General features: G+C 43.0%; 1 protein-coding gene across 8 annotated transcripts in view; it reads right to left on the bottom strand.

Annotated features, from left to right (window-relative positions):
• The window catches only part of ST3GAL5 (ST3 beta-galactoside alpha-2,3-sialyltransferase 5), a 31,223-nt gene that overhangs the window by 13,488 nt on the left and 2,105 nt on the right, over nucleotides 1-15,630 (bottom strand). For 2 of the 8 annotated variants that reach the window (XM_063157929.1, XM_063157926.1), the window contains exon 1: nucleotides 6,963-7,077. The exons of 2 other annotated variants lie outside the window; for them this stretch is intronic. Coding sequence is in view for 2 of the 6 variants with exons in the window: in XM_063157923.1 (XP_063013993.1) it covers nucleotides 9,767-9,845 (79 nt within the window). In the remaining 4 variants the exon portion in view is untranslated. Of the gene's footprint in view, nucleotides 1-936; nucleotides 962-4,152; nucleotides 4,328-6,962; nucleotides 7,078-9,766; nucleotides 9,864-15,630 lie in introns of those variants that run through there. 4 more of the 8 variants (XM_063157923.1, XM_063157927.1, XM_063157930.1 and 1 more) reach the window with 4 other exon arrangements.

Here is a 15,630-nt window from a genome sequence, read left to right as displayed (position 1 = left end):
GCACTGGGGTGCAAAACTGGGTGTTGACAGCACCACCCCAGTCATCCACATCAGTTTGCTCTGAGATACCAGCAGCAAATCATTCAAGTTCACATGGGTAAAGATGTAAAAAAATGTGTTACAAGGACCATATCCCAGGGCCAGTTATGGATCACCAACTTGAACTGCTCTACCTTGAGATGTTCCGTGCCAGCCCAGCAGGACTGGTGCTGTCACCTTCACAACACACAACCTTCCTGCCACTCTGCACAGAGAAGTCAACTCAGCAGCTCTCATGTGAAACAGAGAGACATCTTTTATGTGAAATCCTTTCCTTAGGATTTTTCCTCCTGAGAAGCTGAGGAGCCTCAAGAACAAAGTGTAAACATTGATTATCTGCTGCTGTGGAATGCAACAACTAGATCTTTGATTAACCCATATTAGATGTTTGTAATTAATGGCCAATCACAGCCCAGCAGGTTCAGACAGAGAGCCGAGCCACAAACCTTTGTTATCATTCTTTGCTATTCTATTCTTAGCTAACCTTCTGATGAAATCCTTTCTTCTATTCTTTTAGTATAGTTTTAATGTAATATACACCATAAAATAATAAATCAAACCTTCTGAAACATGGAGTGAAATCCTGGTCTCTTCCCTCAACCTGAGGCCCCTGTGAACACCCTCACACTCCTGCAGCACCTGGACAGCAGCACAGCTCAGAGGTGCCACTGCCAGGATGCACAGGGACAGCCCCAGCTCACGGAGCAGGATCACAGCAGCACTGCAGGACCAGAGGGTGCTGCACAGAGGGGACACAGCCTGCAGAGCATGTGGGAGCCCCAGGAGGGCCCACACAGAGCAGACAGGACATTCCATCAATCACCCCAGAGCAGGCTGCCCCACAGCAGCACAGACAAGAGGCACTCAGCAGTTTGGGAAAGGGATGGGATCACTCACCAACACCCATGGCTCACAGCAGGAACATAACCACTGACAGCACAAAACAAGGCAGCAACTGCATCTGTCAGCCCCACAGCTCTCCACAAACACAGCTGGGGAGAAGCATGACATGGGACCTTTTTAAAAATGAAAAAGCAGGAAACAAGCTTCACCCATTTTCACCAGAGAACAAAGCAGGTTTTAATTCGTTCTCAAGTAAACAGAAAGAGGTAACTTGATCACAGTCCATAGGAACCTAGGTCAGAATGGATTGTGCATAAAAGAATCAGTCAAACTTGGTACCAGGCTGCAAGAGATCTGAAAGACAGAGAAGGAACCAAAGAGGTGGAGGGTGATGAACACAGAAGGGAGTAAAACAAGAACACAAGACTGCAGTAAGTGCTATCAGAAAATTATTCCTGTCTCTGAGCAAAACAAATTCCAGTTGTTCCCTGATTCACTCATCCTGGATGTGCAAAAAGAAACAATGAAACAGAGAATTTAATTAATCACCTCAACACTTCCTTTCCAAGTCCAACTCTTAGTATGCACAATGATTTTTTTTTTGTTATTTTATGTAAGTGACATAATGTCATTTTCATTTCCTTTGCAATAGTTTACTTCAGTTTGACTTCTGTCAGTCATGATCATGACAGATGATTCCTTTCTCAAACAAGTCAATATATATAGACCAACACAAGTAAAATGCATCTGACCAGCACAGCTTTTTGTTTTTTAATTACCTAGGGTTGGATCCTGCACCGTTGTTCAAGTCAAAGAGCCCTTTCACTGGCTGGAATGGTGCTAGACTGCCCAAAGGAGCAAGGTGGCAGTAACAAACACCTCAGAGTGCACCTTTCCCACAGTTCCTGGATTAAAGTCTCTCTCTGAGTTTGCAGAGAGAACCAGAGCAGTCGAGATCCCAGGAGGACCAAAGAGAAGTTGCATACAAACACCATTACATTCTTTCAGAAAGGGGCCCTGCTGCAGTTGTTTTGAGAGCCATAAATGCAAATGGCTCCATTTGTGTACAAAACACAGCTCAGCAGTGCTGTGGTGGTATAACCACATTTTGCATTGACACTTTTATAGTTACTCATTGTGGTGCAATTAGTGAGGAATCAAGGGAATTAAATTTGTTTCATCTACTGAACTTAAGTGATCTGTGCAAAGCTGCTACTAAGGCTAAACTGTCCATTAATACAATATACTCCAAAGCTTTTAGTGGTGTTATTCTTTCCACCATGATTTACTTTTGCCTCATTGTTATTCTTATGCAGACAACATTTCCACACTTGGGAGTATTTCAGAAGCAACTCATTTAAGCCTTCAGGAAGTCTTTTCATGTGGGAATGCTAAAAGCTAAAAAGCAGCATGTATCAAGTTGTACACAAGCACTGCCACACCCTGGAAAATGCATTTCAGCACCTGGATTTACCCAAAGGCAAGGTCCCCCAGCAGGCACAGGGAGGAAAATGCATTTCAGCACCTGGATTTACCCAAAGCCAAAGCCAAGGTCCCCCAGCAGGCAAGGGGACAGCAGCAGACAGCCTGCCCATGAGTGCAGGATGATGCACACACTGCATCCTCACCACACTCCCATCCCACCCCCAAAACCACAGCCCCACACAGGTGATGCTTCCACTTTTCTCCTCTCACAGAAGCCCCAGAAGCAGTGGGAACTCTCAGCTTTACAAGGCAGACAATAACAGGGTCCTGCTGCACAGAGCAGCCTTTGAAATTCTGTAACAAAATGAAGAAGCTTGCAGGGAAAGCCCCCAGAAAATGAAACCCAAAAGTCACACTTATGTAAAGGAATTACAAATCATGAACGGTGGGGGTCATGCAGGCATTGAAACAGAAATGAAAATTAATGCAAAAATACCCAAAAAGCACTTGCTGACTTCATGCCTCTTCCCCTAAATCAGAGACACGTAAGTTACTTGAGCATATTTCCAAAATCAGGACAGGATAAGACAAAAGATACTTTGTTTTAAGCAACATATGTTTCAAAATAGAAACACAAAGTTTGAAAGCAGAGAAGGTGTTTTTACACAAAAAACTTGAGCAAGGCAGTTTTTATTGAGATGTAGTTATTGTTCAGTAATGAATTCTGTATGAATTTCCTGTTCTGTGGCTTTTAAACAAGACAAAAAAAATCCCACAGATATGCCACAAAACTGTATGCAAGAAGTTAGAAGAGAGTAACTAAGAAAACTTTAACTACACATCAGTTTTGGACACATTTGGAGAAAACAAATGGCAAAAACCGGCAACTCCAACATTAATGTGTGTGACTACTTGCAAGAGCTGAGCCCATGGAAAGATTACACATTTCAATCTAGCCTCATTATTGACCAAATTGACAACTTATTAATTTTAATTAAGGTTTTCAAAAATGATAAATTATTTTAGGAGAAAGTTATTAATTTATCTCAAAACATGAAAACCAGTTTGGTGACATTTACAGTTAGGATTGATTTTGTTTGCTTCTGCAGGAGTGAAATCCACAGCAATCAAAAAGTAAGGGCTGAGACATTGAAAAAGGGAATTAAAGGAATGATTAATTAGGTGGCAGGTTTTTGGTTTATGCTTCAAAGCCAGTCACTAAGCAGAGCTTCTCAGATGATACCTAAAAATATGAAAAATACAGAATTCTTCATCTTCTGTTCTATTTTAAGTCCATCATTACAAAACTGATTCCAAAATCAGGATAAAACTCTCCCAATTCTTTCCTACATCCACCCCACAATCTGTTCAAATCTCTTTAATTGGCAAACCAGTCTTGATTTAGGGAAATTTGATTCAGGACTTTTTGTCAATGAATACAACTGCTAATCATCAATTCTAATATTGGAAAGAACAAAGTAACTTAACTGAGGAGTAAACACTGTCTCTTACCAGCTTACCTACTGTGGCATGGGAGCCCACAAACCCCCCCAAGGTTTCCCTACTCAGGGCTCTCCCTGTCAAAGCATGATACCTTCAGATCCTTCCCATGTGTCTTGGTGTGCAAAGCCAGGAGTCTGCTAAGGAAGGCAGGAGCTTCCCCGAAATGGAGAATGTAAACCCTCCCCAGCCCTCTGATTCGCTGTAAATTTTAAATTAAGGGGCTCTCAGGCAAAAATATGGGAGCAGGAATAACAGTTCTTTAATAGGGAAAAGAAAATCAAATAAAGGATAAAATAAACAATGCAGTGCACTGGAACAACACTCACAGAGTCAGAACGCAACCTGACACCCTGTGGGTCAGGGTGTTGGTGGCAGTCCCATTGGAATTGTGGCTCAGCCCTCCTGCAGTGTCAGGGGTGGTTCTGCTGCAGCAGGATCCTGTAGAGAAGGATGGATTCTTCCTCTGAAGATCCAGGGGCAGAGGCAGCTGCTGTTCCTCTGGGGAATCCAGTGCAGAAGCCGTGCTGGTGTCTCAGAACCTCTGGATTATATCTGGGTAGGAATGCTTGGCTCCTCCCTCTGGGCTCACATCTCCCAATGGGATGCTGCAGTTCTTATCAGCCATGCAGGGACATTCAATAGCTGTTATCAGCAATGTCCCCTGTGTGATTGTGATCACTCAAAGAGAGAGATAAGGCAAACTGCCCACTTGACAAAGGTAACCTGCCATACAGATAGCAATGGAAAACATCTTGCATTGCAATCTTCAACACCATGCTGTCAAACACCATCATCTCTTCAGTGGAAACAATAAACCATAAACAAGAAACCTTCAAATAACCTCTATCTGTTTATATAAAACATGATAGACAAATCTTCTTAAAACAGTGGATCAAGCCTCATCCCAATAACAAGTAGGTGGGAACAGCAAAGTAAAAAATGCTGAAGCTAAGCAGAGTTACTTGTGCACCCCATTGAACACAAGCTACAAGTGTTGTACACTTAAACTGCTGCCTTACAACTGCAATCCAAGGTATTTTTATCCATCCAAAACACAAAGTATTTCTTAATACAAAAACAATTTGGAAACGTATTCTCCTGTGACATGAAGAATTTGTTATTACAGAACAACCAATCTGAAAAATAAAAGAACATCCCCAGCAAGAGGCACTCCAGAATCTGCAGTGTACTAAAGGACTGCCTGGCTTTCACGGAATCGAGGATTATCCAGTTCCAACCCCTGCCATGGACAGGGACACCTTCCACTGTCCCTGCTGCTCCAAGCCCCTTCCAACCTGGCCTTGGACACTTCCAGGGATGGGGCAGCCACAGCTGCTCTGGGAAACCTGATCCCAGAGAACACCACCACCCTCTGAAGCATTAACACTTCTTCCTGATATCCAGTCTCACCCTGCCTCTGTCAGTTTGAAGCCATTCCCACCTGCCCTGTGACTCTGTGCCCTTGTCAAAGAGCAGGTCATGCCCAGCCTCTCACCCACAGCACCCCAAATTCTCCTCAGGGCTAGTGCCAACCCATTCTCTGCTCAGCCTGGATTTGTGCTTGGGATTGCCCTGGCAAAGGTGGAGGACCCCAAAGGACTTCATGTGGTTAACTTGCCAAAGACTTCTGCAGAAATGAACACAAATTTGCCAGCTGAATTTTAAACGCAGGTTTAAGAGATCAGGAAAGCTAACAACCTGCCCACATGTTGAAATTGCATTTAAAATCTATACAAGGAAAGTAAAAAGCCTTTCACCTGGATGGCCCATTTGCCCATATTGACAAAATACTCAGAAAAAGTGGGGAAAGAAGAACAGACATGTTATCCCAAAGGAACTGTGACTGATTGGAAAATCTCCTATGACACGATGAATGCTGAAATACCTTCTTAAAGGATTTTTTGTTCAATGGTGCATGATGAAAATCCCTTTAAAAGTGTGAGGGAAAATTCCAGTGATATTAATGATCCAAGGGAGACTTACTAGGAACACGCTACAGCATGAGACTTTTGTGTCGTGATTTGTAGCAATATGTTCACTCCTGGATGTTTATCTTCAGATAATTTCCTGATCACCATCCTACCACTTCCTATCACAAGATATAATGAGAGCATCCAGGGAGCTGTGGCAGATTAGGGACTGACATCTTCTCACCACAGGAAAAACAGGAAGCTAAATTTAAAAATTAGAGACTTCTACCAATTATTTCTTCATCTACCACATTATAAATCCCACAGTAAAGTTGGCACTTTAATATTTAGACACTTGAGAAATTCCCCTTGAATGTTATCTCCTTAGTGCCTGTTACTATTGAATGAAAAAAGCATTTGACATCTGTTTAATGAACAGAGTCAGTTGTTTTGGTTAATTGAAGACTACATCCATGATAGCAGAAAAAAGTTTAGCCTATAAAATGGTTATAAGCAGCTACAACATACATCTTAAAAAATTAACTTTAGCCAGAAAGGCTTTTTTATCAGACAATAAAAATTTGAAACAATGCTGTCTGTGTGGTCTGCAGTTCATTTGGTCAAGATCTGTCTCCTCAGAAAATGAGAACTTATTACTGAACCCTATTTGTGTGGATATAGTTGGTAAAAAGTGAAACAAGGAGCACATGAGAATTTCAGAGCAGCTGACAGAAGCTCTCAAAGGCACCAACAGGATGACAGGTGAAAATTATTTTTTCTGGAGCCAGGAATATCACAAAGCAACATTAGTGACCTAGAGGCACGATGATTTTTCTATCCTTGCCTTGTGACACTCGTGTTTTCTTCTAATTGTTTAATGGGTCACTCCTACATCCTCTTTGCAACATCAACCAGCAACTCATAAAGTCATGAACAACCTTACATAATTGTGTCTACTTGAGCACGCTTTTCCTTTAGGAAGGATACACATAGCTAGGCTACAATTTGCTGTTAACCTTGGGTCATCCAGCTAGAACATCAAAAGAAATGGTTTCAGCTCAAATACAGCCCCATTATCAGCTTAACTATACTGTAACTTCACTGTTACACTCTGAGATACTCAGAGTGTAACATCCTCACTTTCTCTCAGCACCATTCACAGGAAGCTTCTTCGACATTGGCAGTCAAAAATAATCAAAGCAGTCCTGCTAAAATAATATTATAGGGAAAACTCTTACTGACGTTCTAAATGATAGCTCAGTGTTCAAAATAGAGATATTCTCTTCATTTCACATCTTAGCACCCTCTTCTCTAGTCAAACTTTGCAGGCTTTTCTCTGAAACCTCCTTCAGGTGCTCTCAAGTGAGTAACAGCAAAAAAACCATAAAACAAACACAAGAAACATCAACAAGATGTGCTTCAACACTTCAGCAGGCTGCTGATGCTTTGTGACACACAAAAGCAGCATCTGAATATGGAATTTTTCTGATTCACAAGTGAGCCACAGAAATTCAGCGTCCCAGCCAAGCAGGAAGAAACGGGTAACTTAAATTATTGCTGTTGTGACCAGTGTGCTATTAAAAATTTCAGTTTATTTCTTACAAGGGAAGCTTTTAGACTGGTGCAAGGAAGAGTGGCCTGCCTGCCTGGGATGCCCAGAGCCTGCTGTCAGCCACCCCTCAGCACGTGCTGAAGCCCACAGACACAGACAGTGAATGAGCTGCAGTGTAACAGCATTTTGCTACCCAAAATCCCCCCTCTGCACATCTCATCCCTTTCTCATCCTCCTCCCCAGAGCCACAGATCCACGCTTGGGGAATCTCCTCAGCACCTGCAGGGAGAGCCACGAGAGCCAGGAAGAAAGCACAGGGCACCAGGACATCCCATCTTGCACAAGTGGAAGAGATTTCTGAGCCCCTGCAAGGAAGCCAAAACAAACTGGGTCTTTCCCCTTACATGGGAAGTTTGAGGGAAAAAAAATCTTTCCTAAAAGAAATGGTCTGAAAAGGCAGGGCATAGAATTAATCTTTGCTAAGGAAACAAACAAACTTAACACAGCCAAGATGTTTCATATGACATCTGAATTATGCAGCAGAATAGCACCAAAAAACTGGTGATTACCAAACAACGTCAACATTACAGCAGCATTTTTACCACACTATCATCTAACATTCCAAGACATCACAGTAAAATCACATGTGAGCTTACAGAAGCTAGAGAGGAGATGCCAAAAGCCTCCCATAAAGAAAAGGCAAAAACTAAAATTGCAATACAGTAAAAAACATCGCTGTAAACAATTTTAATGCTTAACTTCTGAACCTAAGGCCTCAGGACCTTAAAGGCTGCAGAGTGCTGATGGGATGGGTAAAGAAGAGCCTCTCCCAAGGGGAATAGAGAGCTTGGCTTGTCCAGATTTGCAAAACAAGAACCGAGAGTTTGTCCCTAGATACACCAAACATGTAAATACCACAGCCAAAACAAAACCTTTCAAACAAAAGCATCATGCTAGCACACAGGAAAAAGTGGACATAAACAAAGAGGGACTACAGCAAAAGATTCCTGAGCAGCAAAGGAACAGCCTTGCCATAGGAGCAATGGAAAATAACAGACTACAAATATTTTAAGGAAGGCTTTAATAATTTATGAATGGCATTATCAGTGAGAGCTGCTTGTGACAGGAAGACTCCTCCATAATCCTGAAGTCCTGTTGGTTTTGAAGCACTGGATGTGCCTGCTGGGGATGCTTTAACCTGTCCTGTTAGGGCAAGTTCCATTCAGACTCACATGGAATTTGAGAATTACACCATGACAAGTTTGAATCATTGCCTGGGTCTTTTCCAGTTATTTATCCTTTATTATACCTCAGGAACTACTGAAGTCTTCCACGGTCTTTTAATCTAAACAAACAACCTGCCCACCAAATGCTCCAACTCTGCAGCAGTCTTGGCATGCTTCACATCTGATGTATGCAAAGCAAACAAAACTGAACATTTTTAGCTCATTCTCCTCGCTAAAGGGAAGTTTCTGCTACCACACTTTGGCCAAATGACTGACAGGCCGTTAGGAGCAGGATGTAGGAAGACAATCTGCTGGAACTCTGCGGAAGGAAGGATGCTAAACCTCAGAAAGTTGCAGAAAACCGGAGGAGAGATGAGCTCATTTCTCATCATCCCCACGGAAGCAGACAATGCGCCAAAATGCTTTTGTGACCTAAACTCTCCAGCTGCATTTTGACCTCTTAAAAGAAATTCCCAGAGTCTGGCTAGCAGAGTGCCTGGGAGATAGCTCAAGGTTTCCTGCTGCATGATCCAAAAGGGAGATAGCAACCTCACTGCAGTGTAACAGATGGAATGGCACAGTCTGCACGGAAAACACCCCTCTAAACTGAATCGGCACAGCCCCATCGTAAGCTGCAGTTTAAAAAGATGTATCCACTCCAGAAGCATAAAAGAGCACTTATCTTAATGAGTTTTCTTTAGGGAAATAATGAATATACATCTTTATCTACCCTTTTCCCCAGAATGACACAAGGCCAGTCATTTTCCACCGCAGAGCTGTTTACATTCAGTAATTTAAAGAACATTTCCTAATCATTTGCCTAACTAAAGAGAGCTGCAGAATAAACATCCCTCCTCCAGCAGCCTCACAGTTTGATTTTACTTAATGAAACAGAAAAAATAGATACAAAACAAATCTCAGCACAAAGTGGGGGGAAGGAAACTCTTTTTCGTGAGTGGCGCTGAAGCAAACAGAAAGGTTTTGGCAGCAACAGCAGAAGCCGTATCTGGTTTGCATTCACATCACTCCAAGCATGAAATACAGAATCCCTCACAAAACGCCTTTCGGAACCCGCAGAGAAGCAGAAGCCTGTAAATTTTATTCCAGAGGAACAACTCAAGCCAGCCGCAGCTAACACATCCTCCTCTCCCTCCAGCCCAAGGCAAACCCGCCTTCCACCGCCCCCATCCCCCGCAGAACTCGCAGCCCGCACCTCCCCATCCCCGCTGCTCCCTGCCTGGAAGGGAGGGAGGGAGGGAGGGAGAGACCTGGAAGCTCCGGCGCTGGCGCTGGGGCACATCCTGCCGACTGCTCCGGCCCGAGCCCGCAGGCCCGGCGCCGCCGCATGGGCCTGTGCCGGCGCGGTCCCCGCTGCGGGCGCTGCGGGCGCTGCGGGCGCTGCGGGCGGCGCTGGCGGCCCCGGCGCTCTGAGGCGCGGGCGCGGCCCCGCCGCAGGTAGCGGAGCCGGCGCGCGGCGGGGGCGGCACGTGGCGGCGCGCAGCCAATGGGGGCCGAGCGCGGCGCCGCGAGGGGCGGGGGCGCCGCCCGCGCTGAGGGGATGCGGGAGGGCCGCGGCCCCCGCCCCGCCCCGCGGCTGCTGTGCGGTGGCCGCGTTACAAATAAGCGCTTTCTTCGCCTTTCTCCCCGCCGCAATAAATCGTGGGCTTGGAGATTTTCTCTCCCCCCTACACACACAGCCCCCCAGCCAAGAGACCCGCGCCCACTACCCCGTCCTCATGTCCGCCCCCTCCTCATGTCCGCCCCCTCATTTCGCTGCCGGTGCCTTCACTCGCCCTCTGTGGCACTCGCCCCCTCAAGTTAAAGCGTTTGAGCTGTTTTTATTGTGCCGTATACTCCCAGGAGCTTTGGAGCTTTCAGGCCTCTCTGCAGCTGTTTTAGGGAATCGTCATTTCTGTGACCCGACGCGCCACAGAATGTGTAAAAAACCCAAAAATCTGGTTTAGTTGTAGACCCGTGTAAGCGGCTGCTTGACTCGCAAGGGAGGGAAACGACCTTGCAAACCCATCTGAGCATGGCCTTAGAAGTCACAAGTTGAACCACCAAATAAAGAGCTGGAAAACCACTGGAGCGAGAAGCGAGGAAGCGTGGGCACCGGATGAGGGAAAGCTGATGAAGCAGGAAAATGGATTAAGTCATTACAGCCTGTCTGATGCTAGGAATTTATTTTTTTTTAAATATCTGACTTATTGCTATGGTATCTACAAGTGATTCCCTAACCTAGATGATTGATGCAAAGCAATCAGTGATTCCAGGCACTGCTGATTATTAGTGCTGGTAGTACAGTGCATAACACACGGCAGAGGCCATGTCAGGGGAGGCAGGGGAAAGCTTGCCCTTAAAGAAGGTGGGATAAAACTGGCTCCGAGGTGCCATTCTCAGTTAAAAAAGAGTGATATGGCTCAGTGAGAAGAACACAAGGAGATCTGAAAACAACCTGCTTTTTCTAACCAGTGTATAAATGTTCCCTCACTGTAAGGGATAGATGAGCACATGTCCTGAAGTGGAACACTTTAACTGCTTTCAAATTTTATACAAGATAAACATAGATATGTTTTCTATCCTTATAATGGTCATTTCTTCATAGTTCCTGTTAAACTACACCTCATTTTCTACAGTGGATATTTCTTTTCTGTTTTGTCAGATGTTTGATGGTTTGAGTTGTAGTCACTGCAGATCCTTGATCACTTTTGGTATGATTCAAGAGAAAACATATACAAGTCAGAAACAAAATATTCCCTGCTCTGTTATTTCAGCTGTTGACACAATTGAGGATTAGCTCTTCTATTTAGTCCTCCTCCATAACTGCAAGCAACTGTTCATTAGTTTGGACTCTCAGATGAAGCCAGATGTAAATAAAGACCCTGAGTGTACAGCCACTCATGAACAAGGGTGTCACAAGGCCTGTCGCATTGGGCTTTGGCCAGGAGACAATCGGGCTTTGCAAGCAGCTGCAGCAAACATGCAGCAAAGATGCACTGTGCTGATATTTTGAAATCTGATAGGAAAAGTGAACAATCAGTTTTGATACGTGTCGTATTTTTGAGGCAAGACGAAGCATGACAGTGGATGAATGATGCTGTATTTTAAAGAAAGCTTAGAGGATTCTCCAATTAGCAGTTAATTCTGTCAGTAAATAAGGTTTCAGTAGATTGAAGTCCCAGAAATAAATAGGAAAAATGCAGTACTAGGAGTGCATCACCAGTCCAGCTAACAAGGCAGGGAGATCAGAGCCTGAGAGGCAGAAAACACAATTGTGAGTTTAAGAACTCAAATTAAGTTGGATAAATGTCACAGGAGGGAGTAGGGCTGGAGCTAACATTTCAGGAAGTATCTGTCACTGCTTCTTGGGAAGCCAGAAGAGGAAAAGCAAACCCTGGTCTTAAAGAGTGTCATATTATTGACAAAGACCCATGCTGTAGCAGAAACTGTAACATGCTTGGTTTTGACACCCTTGTAGCACCATGGCAAAGAAAATCAGCAATGTTCTGCTTTCTTTTCAAAAACAGAGGAGCAATATAAAACAAGACACACCTTTCATTAAAATGGGGTAAAAGAAAGGACTTGTAACCTCTGATGGGTTAAGTACAAATTTATGAGAAGGATACAGAAAGAAGTTTCAAGATCAGCTTCCAAAAGTTATAAAAATAATAGCAAGACTTTCTAGAACAAATCAGAGAGCCTGTTGGAGTTTGACAGCTCTGTAAGGCAAATAGATTGTTTCATACACAGAAGAAACATCTGGAGAAGATACAGCCAGGAAAAAAAGGCTGAATTTATTTTTGCATTTGTGAATGGGATAGATGAGCGTGGGTGAACTCCAATAATGGGAAGCTTCTTTAAGGGGAATAATTAGGAAAACATGTCTTGGATTACAGTGCAAGTATGAAAGATGAAAGAACACATTAACAAGTGAGCAGCAGCCAACTGCTGAGACCAGATGGTTTTCAACCACGAGTTGAACAGCAGCTTAAAGTGCTTCAGGTACTAACTGCTGCCTCTGACTTCTCACTGAAAGTTACCTGGGCATCAGAGGGGTCTGGAGAGTTGCTATTGTGACACCAGATTTTTTAAAAGATTTTGGAGAAGATTGTGGAAGCAGTAGACGTGGAAGGCCAATCTCCTTGATAGACAAATAAGTAGAAATTATGCTGAAGAAAAAACTTGGTGGCCACACAGAAAAGATGGCACATTAGAGAAAGTCATTATGGCTTTTTGAAAGCAAAGTAGTGTCTCAGGAAAGCTTTCTTTGAAGAAGTCAAGAAGCTCATGGACCATGAAGATTCAATTAACTCTCTGTGATGGTTTCCAAAAGCAATCAGTGAGATTGGTCCCCAAGGGAAGTAAAAAACAAGGCTGCTAATGGATATGAAACTTAGACAAATAACTGATAGAAATGGAGGCCAGTAGTGATTTACAAAATGTGTTGCTGATAATGAGCAATTCAGGGTAGGGCTAACTGAGAAAAACTGAGTGACTATGCTACCAACAGACTCGGTGGCAAAATGGCAGATGAAATTAAATCTGATAAATATGAAAGGCTGCCACGTGAGAAAAAAAAAAACAATCCTGAATTTCACATATATACTGAGGAACTTTGAGTTGGTTTTTACCAGAGAGAAAAAAGGCTCTTGAGGTTGTGAAAGCTGGTTCTGTGAGAACATCGACTCAGCAGTGATCAAAATAGAAACTGAGAACTATTAGGATTATTGTTAAAATGTATTAAGAGAGAAACAGAGATGAAAAGGGTCATTGTATCAATCCCCGTTTGCACCTGCATCTTTAATTGCCTGTGCTGTTCTAGTTTGAAAGTAGTATGGTAGAACTGGAATAGATGAAATAAAAATCAATACAATTATCAGAAATAGTAGGAGGGCTTCAAAAGGGATCGTTGTTGACTCAGCTGGGTTTTTCAGTCTGCAGGGAAGGGAAGATAACATCAAAGTCTATGGATCCAAGTAAGAACCAGGAATCCAGACTGCTCGCTGACTTATCAGACATGAGAACTGAGCTACAGCAAATGAAAGGAGAACTTGGAAGGTTCAAAACAAACAAGAGGAGATAGTGCTTCATTCAGTCTATACTTAAGGCAGAAGTCTTTGCTTCAGGATACAGTGGGTACCAAAACTTTGCATGAGCTTAAAAAGCAACTGGAAAATCATCAAAGACTCTTGATCTAACTCAGCAAGTTCTTGACTTGTAAGTTGCTGGAGCTGAAAAAATCATTTTGGGGAAGTACAGAACGTGTTTTCCCAGTTCTTGCTGTCTTCCTACACACATCTGTCTGAAACTGCTGGGCTGGGTGGAGCTTTCAGCCAACCCAACATCAGATTTGTAGATTTAAGATTATTTTTACCTCCCAACTCCAGATCATCCAGCTGTCATAATCATAATCTCCCCAGACTATTTCTGGTCATTAAGTAATTGCATAGGGCTTTTGCATTGCTTTTTGTTTTGCCTTTCACTGTATTCACTGCTTTTAGCACTATATTTTAGCCCACATTGATTTTTGGCACTGCCTACTATTTTGAGAAAAAAACCTCTCATTAAAATCTTTAATGTGTTCTTCCCAGAAGCATTAAAAACAGATTATCTCTTGTAGGTGTAGTACCTTTCTCATTTCTGGGAGAATGCAAGTCATCAGTGCAATCCTAAGTACAACCTACATGGGAGGAGTGATGTTGTAGGCAGTGTGCTGCTCTGGAGAAAAACAATACACTCTATGGTGGAGAAGCCAGTGGTCTAAAGGGGTGGATGCAAAGCAGGTTGTTATTGTTCAGCCATCTAAGCTGGCTTTGTGAATTATTGTTAACCAGAACAGAAATATTCTTACTTCCCATTTCAACTGGTGCAGACAGTGGCTTAGGACTGCTGACGTGTAGAAGTACCAATATAAATATTTAATTCATACTGATGGTAGACCAGGTATGATTTGTGTCCTTTTGAGTTTCTTTTCCCTAGCAGAAAATATTTTCATGCAGTTTAGTGTTTTAAGTCTATTAATAATTGTACAAAGCCTTAATAGCAGAGATTGTAATGTATATATTAATAATGCATTTGCAGAGAAAAATATATTAATGCTTTTCTAAATGCTCAATTAAGCAATTACCAAATGCCACAAAGCATTAGTAACAGAGAGCAAGTATAACCTTAAATTGTTTTATGATGCTGTAGATGTCTAAGAGTTTAAGAAATCTAAGAGAGGAGCACATGCAGTGAAGCTTTGGGGATAGAAGCATGCAGCACTGTGACACACAGCTTTGGGAGGGTGTCACAGCTCCTCCTCTGTGGCTAGCTTGGACAAGGAGTGAACCATGGCCACAAGACTATCTGTGGTCTGCCACTTCCAGAACTATTAAATACAATCACAGCAGCCTGAGCCAAAAAGACTTTTCTAGCTCCTTTCTCCTCCTTCTTTCTCCCTTGCCCCAGCCCTTCCTGGAAATGTCCACATTAAAGTAGAAAACTGAATCAATCTAAAACATCAAGTAAAAAGAACTGTAGATTTGTTTAGCAAGCTTTCTTTTGTATTTAAGAGAATTTCAGCTTTCTTGTTCTAGAACATTACTGTGCAGCTTCTTCAGCAGTTATCTTTAAAATACAATAAAAATCACTTGATACAGTTTGTCAGTTTGTTCCTGAATTTGGTTTACGGGAATCAGTAGATTTCTTCAGAGTGAAGTGTAAGCACTTATCGCCTGCTGGTTTAAATTTCAACACTGATTTTGATCATCCTGTTTGCTTAGTACATCCTCTGTAACCTTTGGTATATATGAAGCAGGGACCTGAAAAAAGAATTGTTGAATAGGAAGTATGTACACACCACAGACCACGCTCTGTTCTGTGCCTTTCTTTATCAGTTAAGCAAACTTTCAAGGCATGTTGTTTACCATTCAGTAGATAAGCTACTCTGCAGAGAAATGAGGCACATTAGAAGCAGATGGTAATTTGGGTTAGAAGGGATTTCAGGAGGTCTCTTCTCCAGTCTCCTTAAAGCAGGGCTGGCTCTGAGGTCAGACCAAGTTACACAAGATCTTATCCAGCTGGGACTTGAAAATATCCAAGGATAGAGTTTGCACAACCTCCCTGGGCAAGCTGCCCCACTGCTTGACTG

Source organism: Melospiza melodia, chromosome 5 (genome assembly GCF_035770615.1).
Source record: "Melospiza melodia melodia isolate bMelMel2 chromosome 5, bMelMel2.pri, whole genome shotgun sequence".
In the NCBI taxonomy this organism is placed as follows: domain Eukaryota; kingdom Metazoa; phylum Chordata; class Aves; order Passeriformes; family Passerellidae; genus Melospiza; species Melospiza melodia.
This window is presented reverse-complemented; position numbering and strand designations above follow the sequence as displayed.